Source organism: Paramormyrops kingsleyae, chromosome 19 (assembly GCF_048594095.1).
Source record: "Paramormyrops kingsleyae isolate MSU_618 chromosome 19, PKINGS_0.4, whole genome shotgun sequence".
In the NCBI taxonomy this organism is placed as follows: Eukaryota; Metazoa; Chordata; class Actinopteri; order Osteoglossiformes; family Mormyridae; genus Paramormyrops; species Paramormyrops kingsleyae.
Genome location: NC_132815.1, coordinates 9,986,008 through 10,004,131, shown reverse-complemented (window position 1 = coordinate 10,004,131; position 18,124 = coordinate 9,986,008). Strand labels below are relative to the sequence as shown.

At 39.1% G+C, this 18,124-nt stretch overlaps 2 protein-coding genes across 4 annotated transcripts; one reads left to right on the top strand and one right to left on the bottom strand.

The window, feature by feature from the left end:
• Window positions 1-129: 129 nt before the first annotated feature.
• sf3b6 (splicing factor 3b, subunit 6) lies at window positions 130-1,681 on the bottom strand. The gene is made up of 4 exons (XM_023836666.2): window positions 1,525-1,681; window positions 970-1,088; window positions 687-825; window positions 130-489 (listed from the first exon to the last, which is right to left on the bottom strand). The coding sequence occupies exons 1-4, from the start codon at window positions 1,552-1,554 to the stop codon at window positions 400-402; spliced, it is 378 nt and encodes a 125-aa protein (XP_023692434.1). The 5' UTR covers window positions 1,555-1,681; the 3' UTR covers window positions 130-399.
• A 5,356-nt stretch (window positions 1,682-7,037) lies between these two features.
• tdrd6a (tudor domain containing 6a) lies at window positions 7,038-18,030 on the top strand. Of its 3 annotated transcripts, none has more exons than XM_023837218.2 (10): window positions 7,038-7,147; window positions 9,480-15,341; window positions 15,481-15,605; window positions 15,878-15,958; window positions 16,119-16,155; window positions 16,781-16,851; window positions 16,941-16,992; window positions 17,097-17,155; window positions 17,251-17,296; window positions 17,733-18,030. In XM_023837218.2, the coding sequence occupies exons 2-10, from the start codon at window positions 9,533-9,535 to the stop codon at window positions 17,837-17,839; spliced, it is 6,387 nt and encodes a 2,128-aa protein (XP_023692986.2). In that variant the 5' UTR covers window positions 7,038-7,147; window positions 9,480-9,532; the 3' UTR covers window positions 17,840-18,030. The 3 variants fall into 3 exon arrangements, with proteins under 3 accessions (XP_023692986.2, XP_023692971.2, XP_023692979.2); XM_023837203.2 differs by having other exon boundaries at window positions 16,929-16,992; XM_023837211.2 differs by lacking the exon at window positions 7,038-7,147 and adding an exon at window positions 7,273-7,391 and having other exon boundaries at window positions 16,929-16,992.
• The last annotated feature ends 94 nt before the right edge of the window (window positions 18,031-18,124 follow it).

The following is an 18,124-nucleotide window of genomic DNA, read 5'->3' as shown; positions in this document are numbered from 1 at the left end:
GAGTTCAAAAACTTTCAGCTGAATTTAGCTCATTTCAAGACATCATTTTATTCTGTTTGCTGACTAATCATTTACATGCAAAAACTATTAAAATTTGGACTGTGACTTAAAAAAACCCCATAGCCTCGGTTGGGAAAAAATGAAGTTTAATACAGAAATTAAATACAGAAAATCAGCAAGACAAGAACACTCATGAGAATCTTTAGAGTAATAAAAAAAAAATGTACAAGTGTCAGGTTTAATTTATACATCCGATCAAATGCTCCCTCAGACGTATCATCATCATCATCACTTTTTACACATTGAAAAATATTACTTACAATAGTGAAATAAGAACATTTCTTACAGGAAACTGTCGTATATAAAACATCAGCTGGTGGGAATGGAGTTTTATAAGATCTACTTCGGTGGGTCTGTGTTGATGCCATATTTTTCCTTGAGAAGTTTCAGTTGTTCTTCTTTCTTCTTTGTGTCCATTTTCTGGAATGCCTGAACCAATGACAATACAAATCATAAATATACAAAAACATATAAACAAATACAGAAGTCTAAGAAAATGTTATTGTTTAGTTACATGTATTTGTCTAAACTTGTCTAAACCTAATACTTACTACCCAGATTCATTGACAGTGAATTAAATGTAGATCTTGAAAACAGATACCACTACCAAAGGAAACTGTACATACCCTGTTTGCGTTGTAATACAAGACAACAAGGTATCTGTTGCAGACATTAAATCCAGACAAGTGGTCACAGGCGTTTTTAGCATCAAATATGTCTTCATACACAACATAGGCAGTTCCTCTGGTCTCTGGTGTGTTTCCACTGGAGGGGAGAACATATTCACAAAAATGGGTTTCACGTGATGCAGTTACTACGATACATGCGCTAAAAACTCATAAATCATTAGATTGATATGTGGACATGTCACTTGAGGTAATACTGCCACATACTGCTCTGAACACTTACACTCTGATTTGCCTTATAGGTCCATATTTTCCAAATATATCATACATTTCTTCCGCGGTAATTTTATAGGGCAGATTCCGGATGTACAGTATTCTGTTCACTTCCGGGGGCAATCGTATCTGGGAAGAAAAAAAAAATCAAGCAGCTCGTTACATCAAACACGTTAAAAGATAGCTCTCAGACTTAAACAGCCACTTAACGCTAATTATCCGTAGTGATATAATAGTCGAATATCCAGTCATATAAATACAGGATAAACGGATAGTTAATCTTTTCAACATATCCGTAAAAGATACCCAGCTGCTTCACCGCATGATAACAATGGGTTTTTAACTTAACTCTATATATCTACACACACTCACGAAATGCAGAATTTTGTGATATATTAGTAACAAAATAAACAACTTATAGCAACTAATATCATTCACATCCAGTGACTAAAGTAGCTCCGCCAGCCGAGGCCTACTATCATGGCGCAATACAGATAAGCCTTTCTATAACGAATAAAAACACTAAATAGAGCATTGTACACGATTACAAACACTTAAAACATACGTTCGCCCGTTTTGCCGCTTGCATAGCCATGGTGAACGGATTCGGGAAGGTTTCCTCTGGGTAACAAAGTAGCTAAGTGGAAGCACGTCTCCACACTAGCTCAAGGGCTGTTAAAATGGCGGCTCATTCCACATTCAGAGGATCCTCTAGCGCCGCTTACTGTACGGGAGGAGTTAAAATATCTGGGGTTTCCGCCTGTTTCTTCGTCCTATGTTCTCCGGTGTCCATTAACTTCAGGGCATTACATTTTGTCCTAACCAAAGAAAACTGCCCTTTGCCTGTCTCAAATGTTTAAATGCCTGGTTGTATAAAATGAACTGAGCAGTTTGTATTAACATTGAACTCTTATTAGCACTAAATTTAACATCAAGCAAGCTATCAGGATACTTCATCTGTAGTTCTATTTGGTTTTAAAAATTAATAAATAAGAATTTAAAAAGTTCCGATTCTCCTGAGGTCTCTTTAATCTGTATACGAGGACTCAGGCATGGCAAACCTTTCTTGGCAGATATTTGCTTGTTTTCAGTGTCACTACGCCTCATAAATAATTATATATTACTACACAACTGAACAAAATGTATTAAGACCGCAATCAATATGATTTTTTCACTCAAATTGTGTTAAGGTATCCATCCAACAGTCAACTGGTGCTATTTATTAAGACGGAGCTCATTAGGTGCAGAAAACACCTTATCTTCAGGAACCTAGGGCAGGTCTTTTGTTGTCTCCTGCTACCCAAAAATGGAAACATTGGTTTTGCTGCACAATGCAGAAGTTAGTCCTTCACATCTAAGCCTATAACAGCTTTTAAAATGTTCTTTGTCATGCCAATAGTACATATGTCAAATTTTGCATTATTGATACATAAATTGAAATAGCTTGTGGTCCACCTGTCTAAAGGCCAGTGGTATCAAAATATATTCTCATACATTTGAATGGTACACATGTGAATGCTTGGTAGAGTGTATTTGCTTGCTTACTCACAAATGGAATATTTGTAGAAATTGTTTCTAATATTTGACCTTATTGTGGACTTGTATTTTAATGCCCTTTTTTTTTGTTTTATAAATTTTTGCATTTTTTAATGTGCCCAATATAACAAAGAGACTTCTTCAAACTTGTTGTGCAAAATGCAGTCAAAAATAAAGTTACTGTTGCTGTTACTGTAAAATCTGTTTTTCACAATTCTTTCCTTTCTGTAATCTCCAGAGCTGGTGTAGGGAGTTGGGAGGTCAGAATTGGAATGATTTAAAGTCATTTTGTTCCGGGAGCATTATTTGATAAGGAAAATTTTACTTTTGAAATATGCTACCCTTAGTGTAATAAGAAAACCTAAATAAATATGTAATTAATCTTGATATAGATTAATCAGGGGGAGTGTGTGGCTCAGTGGGCTAACCCAGCCTCAGCATGTCTTAACCGCCAGCTGCCTGGGTACCGCTATGGGTGGCTGCCCTTCGCGGACAGCTTACTCTACAAAATAGAGCAGGTTGATGGAGGCGTAAAGACAATTTCCCCATGGGGATCAATAAAGTATTGATTATTATTAATTTAAAAAAACTAACAAAATATACTTCCTACACCTTTAGAGTGCATATGTAGTCATGGCCTAAATAGAGACAGTTTGTACTGGAAGGAATATTTGACTACTGAAATATGCTACCTTTGGTGTAATTAGATAACCTAAATAAATACAATACATTATCAAAATATACTTCCCACACTCTTAGAGTGCACATTCAGTCAGATATAGTGTAATACAGTGGTACCTCAGAACTCGAATTTAATCCATTCAGAACTCCGGATCGAATCCTAAAAAGTTCGAGCTGTGATCGAATTTTCCCCATAAGAAGTAATGGAAAATCAATTAATTGGTTCCCGGCCCCAAAAAATTACATTGAAATATGTTGTTTTTTTAGCATTTAAACACAAAATGAACCGGATAAAACAAGAAGAGCCTATACTGTACTAAACACATCTAAGCTCATTTCCCCAGTACAGATACATGGTACTTTGTTATCCAACACCCACTGCATACATTTTTTCTTTGTATAAAGCAACTTGATTCAAATGTGAGGCTTTCAGCCAGGCAAACTACTACTCAAGCAGCATGCTTTATGGCATCATATACAGTAGCAAACCTGCGTTCAGGAAAGCAAGCCTTACTTTTGAGGGTTTAATTAATGTGATTTCTCTTCTCTGAGATGATTTGTTCAGTCTTGGGTCCTGTTTCAGAAAGCAGGATTTATTACTTAACTGGATAACTTATTGGATTTAAGATAGTCTAGGCTAAATGTAATTGAATGAAGTCCATTTATTATCTTAAACATAACAAGTTATCTGGCTTAGCAAGAAATCCTGCTTTCTAAAACAGGTCCCAAGATCTCATCTCTTGTTTTTGTCAAAGCTGCCCAGGTATAAACACCCCAGGAAAGTTCACTAGTCCATTGCAAGGTTTATACTAGTAGTGTCTGTATAATTTTCTCTACTTTCTATAATACATGAAATATTATACAGAAATTGGGTGCAGTATGGGCCTATTGCAAAAAGTATTATTATTTTGGTATAGTATTTTACTATTTGTTTTTAAAACTTTTCTTTAACTTTTCTTTTAATTGTGTATCTGATTTGCACTAAAATCTGTTTTGCACATTTTTTTTTAAATGTTTTCTGATATTAAGTGTTACATGAATTGCATTCAAGGCAAGGCAACTTCATTTACATAATACATTTCTTAATTAGGGTAAATTCAAAATAGTAAATTCATTAACAAAGCAGTATAATATTTACAATGGGATGTTCCACAAAGCAGGATTTCTTGGTCAACCGGACAACTTGTCGCAGATCTCAGCAGGCCTTCAGCTCCATTGTCCTCCTGCTTTTGTTGTGCAAACACACTAATTACCTATGAACCCTGGCACATTTGCATTTATTTACTCAGACTACTAGCTGAAATCCAAGGCAGCCCAAACCTATGTGTGACATGGAAACCTGGAGTTTCACTCCAGGAGAACACATGACCATAGACGAACAGCTGTTCCTGACCAAGGTTCATTGTCCATTCACACAGTATAACGCATCCAAGCTGGACAAATTTGGGATCAAGTTCTGGATGGTGACGGATTTGGAGACCAAATACGTCTGCAATGCGTCCCCTTACTCGGACAAGGACCCCAGTCATCAGAAGGGGGAGAGGCTGGCAGAGAATGTGGTCATGAGTCTGATGGAGCCATTTCTGGACAATGGGAGAAATGTCACAACGGACAATTTCTTCACCTCACTGTCATATAGACCAGGGTTTCTCAACCCGGTCCTCGGGGACCACCAGACGGTCCATGTTTTTGCTCTCTCCCAATTCCCTGCCAATTGGGAGAGAGCAAAAACGTGGACCGTCTGGTGGTCCCCGAGGACTGGGTTGAGAAACCTTGATATAGACTGCTTCAGCGCAACACGACTCTACTGGACACGGTGAATAAAGTTTGCCGTGAACTTCCTCCATCGGCATGCATGTATTCAGTACGAGCAGCAACACGCAGGTGGCCAGTAGCTGTATTTTACAACATGCTGGACCTGGTGGTGGTGAATGCCTCCGTTCTATATAAGGCATGGACAGGGTGGAAAGGCAAAAGAAGATTATTTCTGAGTCTTCTAGCCAAGGAACTCCGTCGCCGATTCATGCTGCAAAAGGCAATGGAGACTGCTGCTGCAGCATTTGCTGCTGCTGTGCCAGGACCTGTACGGACAACTCAGTGCCAGGTACAAGAGAGCTGCAACAGAAATCACAGCTGGTTTGCCTGCGTAAAGTGTCACAAATTCACCTGCGCCAAATGCAGGGAAGATAGTCACTGGGTCTGCAAACGCTGCAAACACAGACTTTGAAACAGACAGACAGACAGAGAGACTGTGTGAGAGTAACCACTGAGACAAAAGGCAGAAAGATGATGAGATGAACACAGATGGGCTGATACATTTTTTTTTATTTTACTTTTTACAATTTTTGCTATTTTTACATGAACAGCCAGAGGAGAGAACATGCAAAGCTGGAGAGATCACACAAAACAAAATTCACTTTTGGTTTTATAATTCAGTGATGGCCAATCAAAATTAAATTAACATTATTTAATTCTGTACGTGTACGAACATGTTATCAACCATGGACCATGACTTCACTCAGCTTATGACATTTGTGTACAAACATACATTGGAGACTGATGTGTTAGCATATTTTCATTCTATTCATTTTATTCTATTAGCAACTTTTCATTCTATTTCCACTCTATTTTTTTGTGTTTCCATATATTTTGTGAATGTGTGTCTTTCATATTTGCAGGTCAGTCAGTGTGTGGGATATTTTGTATAGATATAGCAGGCTTTTGTGAAGGTTTCCATGTCACAAACAGGTTTGGGCTGCCTTGGATTTGAGCTGCCAGTCTGAGTAAATAATTGCGCAAATCTGCGCAGGCTTAGTACGTAGTTCTAAGTATTTTTCATCAAAAAATAAAAAGCTCAGCAGTAGTCTGGGCTAAATTGACTTCATCTTCGTTAGCTTACATTTAGCCCAGACTACCTTAAATCCCAAAAGTTATCCGGCTAAGCAAAAAATCCTGCTTAGTGGAATAACCACATATCTGGCAATGCCAGTAATTTAGTGCTGCAAAACCTAGTCCACATGCGAAATGAAATGATGAAATGTCAGAAGGTGTGAACCCTCTATATCTGTTTACTTCTCTCCTAGCTTTTGTACTCAGATTTTAATACAGTCGAATATCCAATAAAGCTGTTATCATTTACATTTTTCTGTTGTCAGACAATGGAATAAGTATGAAATAGTGACTGATACCTCAACCCATTAAGGCTACATGTTAACCAGAAGTCACTTCCAAACCACCGCCAAGCTACTGTCTACATTGCTAAAATTAGTGATTTTATAACGTCGTCGGACAAAAATCACCGTACATAATTTGAAGACAACTGCTGTGCTGTGATTTCGGCTATATGTACACGTAAAACGTATATGTATGTGATAGTTTTATTTCGTTGTATATAGTCCGTAGGGTTTATTACTCCAATGCTTTTGATGTAGCTAATTTTAGGTTTATAACGGCGATTTGCCGTAAAATGTCTCGCGTTAGCGTCCCGCTAGACGCGTGTTAGCAATTTGCTTAACCCCAGATTGATGGACATCATTGAAGGTAGAGAATGTTAGTATTGTCCAAATAGTCGCTTTTTAGGGATAAATAAATAAATACTTAAATCAGGAAATAAATGGATACTCGCTTAACGGTTTTAAAAAGCGGCTAAGTTGGCGACACTGAAAACAATTCCAACTACGTCGTTGACGTAAAGCGAAAAACGTAAGGGCACGTACCATTCCTAAACTCAACTTAAATAAAAATGTAATTACTTTATGTAGCTGTTGTGTCTGCTTTATTACAATGTGGTGTGGTATTGTAATATTTCGGTTATTTTTCTAATAAACGATTTTGGCAATTATGCTTGTAAAATACATCTGAACCCTCTTTTTTGGGTTGAATGGAATGACCAAAGGCGGTAAAGCAAAATGATCTGGAACGGTTATTTAATTAGTTAGTAGCTATACCTTGTTTCCTTTCCGTGCTATGCGGTGAGTATGTGCGACATTTGCAACACATTGCAACTTTACTTAAAGTTGTAAAATTAGCTATAGGGTGTAGAACCAAATTCGATTTCAATATGTAAACACACATGCTTGCATTTACATTTGTAAAGGAATCATCGTCGGGGACTCTACGTAGTCCTATTTATAGATCCAAATCCGCCGCATAAATACGTTAAAGGCCCGCTTTTCCACATCACACATTGACTTACCTGGAAAATACCTAGAACTGGTGAGTGTTTCTGTAATCCGTTAACTTGTTTATCTCGATCGGTTGCCAGACTGACTGAGGGTTTAACGTGAGTATGTACTAGCTAGCTAGGTCCTAAATCTTTACAGAATGTTTGAAGGAACGATTAATAATTCAAAAATATGTCAGTGTTCCCTCGAAAGCGTTTCAAATAAAAATAAATATGGCAACTGTCTTGGGCATCTAATGAGTAATTAAGTACATTGAGTGGATCCGCAAATGTCGTGATACCGATTTGTTTACTGCCAAATTGTTGTTTTTTTTTTTGTGGTGGATTTAACTACATTTCAGTTTAATTTGTCCGAGATGTTTGATGTTGCAAGTACCTCATTTAATTTTGGAAGTGACTAGATTTTTTTTTTTTTTTGGCGGGGATGGCTGTTCTTACTTGACAGTAATGACTGTGAACCACTAGATGGCGATAAAGACATCTAGGTCGCCTTTGCCAAAGCATACTATCTTTGTATCTTTTGCTTTCTGAAATCTTTGTGACGACCGCTCGTTGCGTTATTTTCTTGGTAGTGGAACTTTTTTGATGTGTGAGACATTAACGTAAATACTCCATTGTGGCTCTCTAAGTCTGGCGGTTATTTTTCATCAGGATTCATGTGTTCAATGTTCATGTGTTTCTTTTAATGACAGCAGTCAATATAACAACTGAACTAAACATCAGAACATTTCTTTTTATGACCGTTATCCACAAAGTGTGCAGCTTTTGTCACTGCAATGTATCTTTCTGGGTACGCAGATATTTTTATCTGCTTTCCAGGTGGTTGACGCGACATATTTTACGACATGCGCCCTCTGTCCGCTGGTGGGAGTGAGCTCACCTGTGTGTACGCGCACGTGTCTGTGTGCGCGCATCGGGGCGGAACTCCGCCGTGCGCGATACAGAGAGCAGAGTATAATTGTAAACGCGCGACCGTGTAGAGACAAAAATGACAAGCTGCTGTGTAAATAAGATAAATAACATAAGGCTATTTAGTTTGTTTAATAAAAGGACAATATATAGACCTGTTCTATAGGAAAGAAACTTAAATTACTTATATTGTAATCTGGCGCTATTTAGAAAATAAAATTAACTTGACCTTCAAGGGGGGGCGGGGGGTGCCGGTGGGGGGGGCGAGGCACCCCCCTAATATAATGGTAGGGGAAACACTGAATTTCTAGTTGTTTATCTTATTTACACAACAGCTTGTCATTTTTCGTCTCTACGCGGTCACGCGTTTACAATTCTCCTCTGCTCTCTGTAGTAAAAATGGAGTTCCGCCCCGATGCGCGCACACAGACACTTGCGCGCACACAGGTCAGCACACTCCCACCAGCGGACAGAGAGCGCGCGTCGGAAAATATGTCGTGTCAACAGGGGCGTCAGAAGCATTTTGAATGTGGGGGTTACACACCGGCATAAAACTAATATTTTATGTTAAATGGGGGGGGGGGTTCCACGTTCCCCTCAGACTTAATGGCGCCGACGCCCATGCGCGTCAACCACCTGGTCAGCAGTGTAAACTGTGAGAGGAATTTCTCAACCATGAACAGGGTAATAAATATGTTTCACAATGGGGTTTTCTACTTTAAACTATCACTATTTTAAGCTATCAGCTATCACTTTTAAAGCCTAACAGTTAATGTACCATCTTGCTGCCTGCATGCGGATCTCAATAAATGGGCCAGACATTTCTGACTTCCCATATCATGAGGCTCTAGAAATGTTCTTCCAGAAGCCCATAAAGATATACTACAGTGACAAAAGCTGCACACTTTGTGGATAATTGTCATAAAAAAAGAAATGTTCTGATGTTTAGTTCAGTTGTTATATTGACTGCTGTCATTAAAAGAAACGCATGAACACCATGAATCCTGTCCGTTTCCATCTGCCCCCCCCCCAAGCTGTAAACCTAGGGGAAACACTGAAATTGATCATATGTTTTTATTAAATTCGACTTTAATTGTAATAATGCCATTCTGTGTTGTCTTCTGCAGTTTATGTGAATGCCTGATCATCCTTGCAGCAAGCAAACTGATTTAATTTGCAAAAATTAATGAGAGTTTTTATTCTGTTTTTAGATATCTGCCTCCTTGGGATTTGATGGAAGGCTACATTTAGAAATTTCTTCACCATGTGCTCTATTCCTGGACTTCCGACACCTGGTGCAAGTGTAACTGTCCTAATTACTAGGGTAAATTTAAACCCACTCTGTATTCTTGTGGAACTCTGGGGTAATTTTTACCAAGAAAGAAAACCTAGTTACCAACTACTGAAAAAAGAAATCCAGTTTCCAAAAGAGCGATTTCGGGAATTTGATGGAAATCCTGGAGATCTGTGTCTGGTTCAGGTTTTTGAGACTTGGTATAGAGGTCGTGTTGTTTCTAGAAATGGATCCAATTATAGTGTGTTCCTTATTGATGAAGGCAGAACCATTGGTGGCACTACCTGCACTTTGGCATGGGGTTCCAATGACTTTTTCCACCTTCCTCCTGAAATTGAGTTCTGTGTTCTAGCTAATGTGCTGCCATTATCTTCTGAAAACAGGTGGTCTCCAATGGCTTTAGAATTCCTGAAATCCCTCTGTGGTAAAACTTTTGACGGATATATCCAAGATGTGTTGGTGCCTCACAGGGCATTCCTTGTTGATATCCCATCCATCTCTAAACAGATGTATGAAATGGGATTTGCTAAAAAACTGTCCATCGAAAAGTTTAAGCTTTTTGTTTCAAGGTCATTGCAGTCCATCAGTGGAGATGTGGATTCTGTTGATTGTCATAAAGAAAATAGGCAAGGAAATGAACAAGTTGGAAATCACACTCAAGATGAGAAATGGCAGTGCTATCTTTATCCAGAGCTGCAAACTGAAACTGTTGAAACTGTAATTGTCACTGAAGTCACCAATCCACTACGTATTTTTTGTCAGCTGAAGGTTTTCTCTCAGGAGCTGAGGAAATTAACTGATCAGATTACTCAGCATTATGAAGGAAGAATCAGAATGGAGACAATGAAAGCGGAAATCTTGGGTCACCCATGTGCTGCTAGAGGAAGTGATGGAAAGTGGTATAGATCGGTCTTGCAGCAGGTCCTTGCATCTAGTAGTTTGGTCGAAGTCCTTCATGTAGATTATGGAAAGAAAGACTTCGTAAAAATTGAGAACATCAAGCCATTGGCAGCGGAGTTCTTTAAAATGCCTGTTGTAACATATGTTTGTTCCCTCTATGGTATTTTTGATAAAGGTGTTGGCTGGACAGCTGCTCAGGTTGAATACCTAAAATCTCTACTTCTGCACCGTACTGTAATTGCTAAATTTGAGTACCAGAGTCTGTCAGAAGGTGTGCACTATGTAACACTCTTTGGAGATGAAAATGCGAATATCAACATTCTGTTTGGTACGAAGGAAAGATGTCTGCTTGAAACTGAAAAATCTTTGGAAGAATTTGCAGTTCAAAAACCAGCCTCTTCACAGATATCTCAGGGTCCACTGGAACGTGAGAAAATGAGTTCTTCAGTCCATGTAAGTGCTTCACAAAACATTGAGACCGAACATCTTATGATGAACTCCTCCCACGTGGGAGTTGTACAGTACATTAATAACCCATCTGAATTCTGGATTCAGACGCAACGATACGGTGCTGAATTTGATAAGCTAATGCAGGATATTGATGATCTTTATAATCATTCAGTAAGTACTGAAGGACTTGTGAATAACCCCACAGTTGGACTTTTTTGTGCGGCCAGGTCGCAGGACAATGATTTTTATAGAGCTGTTGTCCAGGAAGTCATTGGTAAGCACATTAAGGTATATTTTGTGGACTATGGAAACGTGGAGGTGGTTGATCGATACAACTTAAAAGTCCTGCCTGACAAGTACCAAGAGTTGCCGGCGTTGGCACTAAAATGCGCGTTGTCTGGTGTCAAGCCAAAAGATGGGAAATGGAGCCAGAGTGCAATAGTTTTCTTTTCTAAAGCAGTTGAAAACAAGCTGTTACATATACATGTTATGGAGAAGTCTCAAGACGCATTCATTGTGCAGTTAACTGATCCCACTGTACATGGTGAAAGAAATATTGGCAAAATGCTTTGTGGTGCAGGTTTGGCTGAGTGTAATGATTCTAAGAAATCTTCAACAAGATTTGTTAAAAAGCCTGTTGCAGAGGACTCCGTTGTCCATTGCTTTGAAAGGGACAAGATGAAACATGAAGGGACTCCAACTTTTCCCAGAAGTCCTCCAACTACGGTGACTGATGCCAGGTCTGTTTTTAAGGAACACTTGTTTCCAATTGGAAGTTCAGTGGAAGTTAGTGTATCGCACATTAAAAGTCCAAATGACTTTTGGTGCCAAATTGCCCAAAATGCAGGGAGCCTGAAGTTGCTCATGGAAGACCTTCAGAGGCACTATACTAACAGTAAACCTCAGCAGCTTGTGGAAGCTGCATGTGTTGCTAGGCTTCCCGACAGTGGAATGTGGTATCGGGCACTTATAATTTCCAAAGATGCATCTCCACACGTTGATGTGCTCTTTATAGATTTTGGGTGGACAGAGAAGATCCCCATTGAAGACCTTCGTCCAATTAATCCAATCTTTCTAAAACTAAAAGGCCAGGCTTTTCGATGTAGCTTGTACAACTTGATCCATCCCATGGATCATTCTACTTTAGAATGGAGTGATGTAGCTAAGTTAGAGTTTCAAAATTTTGTAGATTCTGCAGCTTCCAGTCACCTGAGCTTGAAGTGCACTATTTATGCTGTGATGTGTGATTCTCAAAATGTTGTTTTCAATGTGGCTGATCTTGAAACTCCCTTTCAAAATGTTTGCAGTTTATTGGTACAGAAGGGATTAGCTAGTCGTGGCCTTCCAAAAAAGGTGCCTCATCCCCCATTCCGCCTGGATACGTACTACTATTCGACACATGATGTCAAAACCGGAGCGGAGGAGATGGTGCAGGTTACCTATGTGAAAAATGTGAACCATTTTTATTGCCAGCTGAGGAGAAATTCAGATATAATCGAGAATCTGGTAGAAAAAGTAAATTGTGTCTGCCGTCAGCTTCAGTGCCTCGACTGTCCTAAAACATTTGGCACTGTCTGCTTTGCCAAGTACACTGACGGACAGTGGTACAGAGGTCAGATTAAGTCTGTACATCCCAGAATACAGGTGCACTTTGTGGACTATGGTGACACATTAGATATGGATAAATCTGACCTGCTTCCCATTCCTATTGAAGCAGGTGAGATAATGTCTGTGCCTGTCCAGGCAATCGAATGCGCCCTCTCTGATGTCCCAGAAGAGGTATCCTGTGAAGTCAATAGGTGGTTTGAGAAAAATGTCACTGACCATTGCTTCACAGCACTAGTGGTGGCAAAAGAGCCATGTGGAAAACTGATTGTGGAGCTTTATAATGGCAAAACGCAATTAAATTTGATGATCAAAGGGAAGTTTCACATTGAGACCCCTAAAAGTGGGTGTTTTTCATTTGATGGATATGAGAAATCTGATCTGCCCTTCAGCTGTAGAGCAACCGGTCAAAAGAGGAGTTACCATAAACAAGTGATTGAGACAAAGTGCAAGTCTGCTAAATGCATGCCAAATATTGGAAGTGGTGATGTAGTAGTTGTACAAAATCAGCAAAAAACAAAAATGTACAATAGTGTTGGAATTCAGTGGGAACCACTTGTTATGACAGAACAGTCAAATTCACTTCAAGAACTGGATTCATACAGTGAATCACCTGCAAGAAATCTTGCTGGAGAATGTGAAAGGAACATCCCTGTATTTTCAAAAATGGAGGGAAAGAGCTTCCCAAAGCTGAATCAACTCCCATTGAAGGCCATTGAAGCAGGTTCGATATCTGAAGTCTACATATCGCACATCAATAATCCATCAAGCTTCTTCGTACAATTAACTGAGGATGAGGAAGAAATATATTCACTTTTGAATAAAATAAATGGTAACCAATCTGCTGTCTACATGGATGCATTGCAGGAAGGTGATCTGGTGAATGCAGTTTTCCCAGATGATGGCTCTTGGTACCGTGGGGTAGTGCAGAATGTGTTTAGAAATGGCACAGTATGCATTGAGTTCATAGACTTTGGAAATACGGCAACTGTTTCACATTCGGAAGTATCAAGAGTTGATGATGAATTACTGGCTCATCCACGGCTAAGCATTCATTGCTCCCTTAGTGCACTTCCTTTTGTCAGCAAAGAGGTAGCGTGGAACCAGGAAGATGTAGCAAATTTTAAAAAAACTGTTGGTGATAATGAGAATAAACTGATGTGCACGTTCATTAAATGGGTGGAATCTGTTTGGGAAGTCTCACTGGAGGATCAGGGTATGGTTCTAGCCGATGTTTTGTTTAAGAATTGTGCTCCTGTGACAGCATGTGACACTGTACTCGAAGACCCACAAACCACCATTACACCTGATAAATCTAAAAAGTCTGAAACTGTGATTTCTTCATACAAACTACCTGAAATCTTTGAAGGGCAAGCCTTTGATGTTTATGCATCCTGTATAACTGGACCTCACTATTTCTGGTGCCAGTATGCAAATACAGATGAGCTTCAGAGAATAGCAAAAGCTGCTGAAGATTTTGGAAAGGCTGCCGAGCAGAAGAACTCTTGGGTTGAGTCTGTTAGTCCAGGAAGCCCATGCCTTGCTTTGTTTGAAGATGAACAGTGGTATCGTGCAGTGGTAATAACAAATACTGATAAGGCCTTATCTGTTCTCTTTGTGGATTATGGGAATGAGTGTGATGTAGATATAAACAAAGTGAAACAAGTGCCACCTGAACTCATGGAAACTCCTCCTCAGGCCTTCTTGTGCCTCCTAAGTGATTTTGATGCCTCATTAGGATCCTGGGATGACAACGCATTGGAGCATTTCACCTTTATGATAGATGATCTGTTGAAAGTCACTATTGTGAAAGCGGACGACTTTGTGGACTATAGAATACCACCATTCCAGGTCAGCCTTGAATGTAAAGGCCAAGTTATAAATGATGCAATGAGACCTTACTGGAAGATTTTCACTTCAGTTGTTGATTCCATGTATACGTGCAGTGAACAGTGCTCTCCTGTAGAAGCTGCAGTTGCACATGTCAGCTCCTCCATAGCATTGCTTGGTATAGAATCGAATGGGGAGAAAACGAATACAGATGCAAGTCCCGAGGAAAACTGTGACAAAAGCAGCATCTCCAGCACAGAGTGTATCCTTTACAGTCAGTCAAATCTAAATGTGCCACCACAATCCCTTCCTGAAAATAAACCTGCCGAAGAACACAAACAGAACCCAAGTATTTTGGTAGAACTTCAGAGTGTAGAGGAACAGAAGGAAGAGAATGACCTGCGTGTAAATAGTTGTCATGAAGAGGATCTTGAAAATAGTTCACCAGTGTTTAGTGTACGGAATAATGAAAAAGGTGAGGAGGGAGAATTTATGGAAGAAAAGGAAACTGAAGAGCCTAAGAAGGTCACAGAGGAAAACCCAAGTGTAGTGTCTGAAGTCCTTTTTGGTCAAGAGGAGCCAGAAATGTCCCCTTTGGAAATGCTTGCTAATGAAGGTGACGTGTGTAGGTGTATTGCACAGATGAAAGCAACCAGTTTTTCTTTAGAGATGAATACAGGGGAAGACACTATGGGTTCTAATTCACCCACCAGTGACTTATTGCAGGACGTAATGGAAGGGGAAAAGTGCCATGCACATGGGAATGAAAATGAGAGTCATATGGAACAGGCTTACCTATTGGATGGACTGAATACTCCAATCTGTCGGGACAATGAAACCGTTCAGTTGGTTGAAGAGGATAAGCAGCCAGACCAAGGGATTTTCAAGGAGAGCTCAAGAGCATTTGGGGAAGATGTGAGACAGCTCTCCATTTCTGCCTGTGAAGATGCTGAAGAGTGCATAGTGACTCAACCGAACTCCAGTAGTCAGTCACGTAAGTAGTCTCAAGTAGTAAGTATCCCCCCCAAACTCCTATTCACAACCTGTTTTACTTATTTTCTGGTGTTTGGTTTCACACAGTCATACTTAAATGCTTATACCATTGATGGAGTAAAATGGCTTTCATATTCTAGCTTTTGGTAGACTGAAAATCTCTGAAGACCAGCCTGTCCTTGGATTGGAGTGCATTATTTGGTCCTATGTACACAACACTTGGTGCAGAGCAAAGGTTTTCGAATTATTTGATGATTCGGTGAAGGTGAGCTCAGCTGGGTATTCTGTATGTTGATTTATAAGCAGTTTTGTTCATTCTCCAGGAATCAGGTGTATGAATGTTGTATGTTTAAACTTATGAATAGTTTTAAATGTATATTTTTGGCTTTTGCTGTGTCTAAAAGACTAGCAATATACCCAAAAGCATAATTACACATGCTTTATGAGTAATTTTTTGTAATGCTACCTTAAAAGACTCCGAGACACACTTCAATAGTAGTTTTATAATAAAACACTCTCATATTTGATATTTTCTAGGTTCTTCTATTGGACCATGATGGTGATGCAATCGTGGACTTGCAGAACATCTTCAGAAAGGCACCCGAAGATGCATCTCAGGTTCCTATTTCTTCTACTGGTCCCTGTTTGTGCTCTTTATATTGTTTCTGTTTTGTTCTACATATAGCATTTTAAAGTGTTTTTGTTTTTTTTATATAATATATATATATATATATATATATATATATATATATATATATATACCTCTGAAATACCCCAGGAATCAAGTGTCCTTGACTCTAATGGACTCCAGCAAGGTAGGCATGCATTCATTTCCACTAACCTTTTTGCAGAAATTGAAAAACCATGTCCCTCGTTCTATGTCCGGACAATTGTTGCACATCCTTATCACATGCCTTGCCACTATAATGATACAGCAACATGTGTTTCACTTCATCAGTAGATTGTTTTAAATACGTGAAAATGTTTCAGCCTGAGCGTTATGCTTCTGCTGATTCGATAGGGCAGCTACTGAAAAATCTGGAGTGTGTAGTCTTTGTGAATGTCAACATAGGAATGCCTGAAACTGTATTGTCAGATATCTTCAGGCAGATCTCAGAAGGTACTAGAAGGATTATAACCTCCAGTAATAATTACAAAATTAAATTCATTAGTATGTTTTCAATCACTTGAGCCTTCTGAACAAGTGATGTTGGCAACTGATGTGTAAAAGAGCACAAATTACTCAATTTGAATTACAAGCTGAATACATCACTGTATAAGCTGGATCTGTAGGGTGGGAACAGTATATTTGTGGATCATGTTGCACTGTATTTTAATAAGGTAATGCGACTAATGGACAAGGCCTTTTTAGCAGGTTGGAGGAGCTTCTTTGACCAACATTGATCATTTTATTTTTATTCTTCCCCCCCGCCCCCAAAGAACCCTGTGATGGGGATGGAACTATGGGTTCTGCCAGTGATCTGTCGACAGCAGCCACTTCCAAGGAAGAAGTGATTATTATTATTTTTTTTTTACTTATTTTTCTTTTTGGTTTTTCCGTTTGTCTGTAAAGACGATGCTTTAATAGTCTGATTTGCAGGTGACGTATGATTCCATTAAAGTGGCTTTATTTGCTGAAAGTGAAGAAACAGGTATGTGTTTTTGCTTAATGCTAAAGTGCTGGTTCCCATTGACGGCATTTAGGATCGCGCCTGGTGCATATCTATAGAGGTGCATGACCTTGCTATGTGTACAGGACTGGAAGAACAAATCGGAAATGACAGGGATGTGACTGCTTTGGATGTCAAATCAATGGTAATTTGTGTTATGCTACTTATTAACCATTTTTGTCTGAATATCTTATTTTCTGTGACATGCAAATTCCAGAAAATTGCACAACTTTCTTGCAGGCTGGAACAAAGCCTGCTGCGTATGGGTCAGGGGACGAGACATTTGGTAAGTCTTTTGGTTGGTCTGTTGGTCATACTCAAAGATACTTTTTTTGTAATGCAATCTTATTTAAAAGAACAGATCTTATAAAATGGTAAATGTCTTTCATGTCGTTTCAGTTCTACCCCAATGCGGTTAAATTTAAATGAATTAAAACGGTCTTTTAGTGCAATGAGGCTCAGAAACACAAATCAGTGTTTAACAGATGCCTTGAGACTGATAAATACTGTAAAGCAAATACTCTGGCAAGAAGTCCTGTTGTTCAGCAGTGTGGAATTTTAGTTCAGATTTGAGTAACACCAGCAGTTTACCTAATAATGTCAATGACGGCTATAACTTAAGGGATGTGTGAAGCCAGTTGGTCAGAGAAGAGTATGATGAGGGGGAAAGAAAATGGTACTCTGGAAATGATATAGTAAATAACGTTCCCCCACCCCTCCAGGTGAACAGCTGTCCAAGGTGATGCATCTAACACTAAAAATCGAAAAGCTGACCGATGATGACGTGTCTGTGAAGGAGAACCGAATGGGTGGTGAAAGGAAGAAGTGACCTGCAGACCAAAGGACTTTACATGCTGTTTTTGAGTATAAGGATCTTTAAACCCATGCTAATTGGTGGGAAATTATTCACCTTGTTGCTTTTTAAGTTTATATAGCGTCCAGCTATCTACAAAAAATGTTTTGTTTGCTGTACTTTCTTGCTTTGGGGAAAAAAAATAAATAACTGTTTCATTGAATGAATTTTTGTAGTCTTTCCAGAGTATTTTCTGTCATCCTCCTGCAGTCTTCAAGGGTTGTTTTACATGTAGTTTGATTTGTGTTGCACAAATTAGTT

Excerpts from the sequence above, each read along its gene's own strand:
- sf3b6 (XM_023836666.2), bottom strand. The coding sequence starts at position 1,554 with ATGGCTATGCAAGCGGCAAAACGGGCGAAC. Across the intron at positions 826-969 it reads CCTATAAGGCAAATCAGAGT|TGGAAACACACCAGAGACCA; the intron begins GTAAGTGTTCAG and ends TCTCCCCTCCAG. Across the intron at positions 490-686 it reads TGTATTACAACGCAAACAGG|GCATTCCAGAAAATGGACAC; the intron begins GTATGTACAGTT and ends TCATTGGTTCAG.
- tdrd6a (XM_023837203.2), top strand. The coding sequence starts at position 9,533 with ATGTGCTCTATTCCTGGACTTCCGACACCTGGTGCAAGTGTAACTGTC. Across the intron at positions 16,156-16,780 it reads CTCTAATGGACTCCAGCAAG|AACCCTGTGATGGGGATGGA; the intron begins GTAGGCATGCAT and ends CCGCCCCCAAAG. Across the intron at positions 16,852-16,928 it reads CAGCCACTTCCAAGGAAGAA|TCTGATTTGCAGGTGACGTA; the intron begins GTGATTATTATT and ends ATGCTTTAATAG.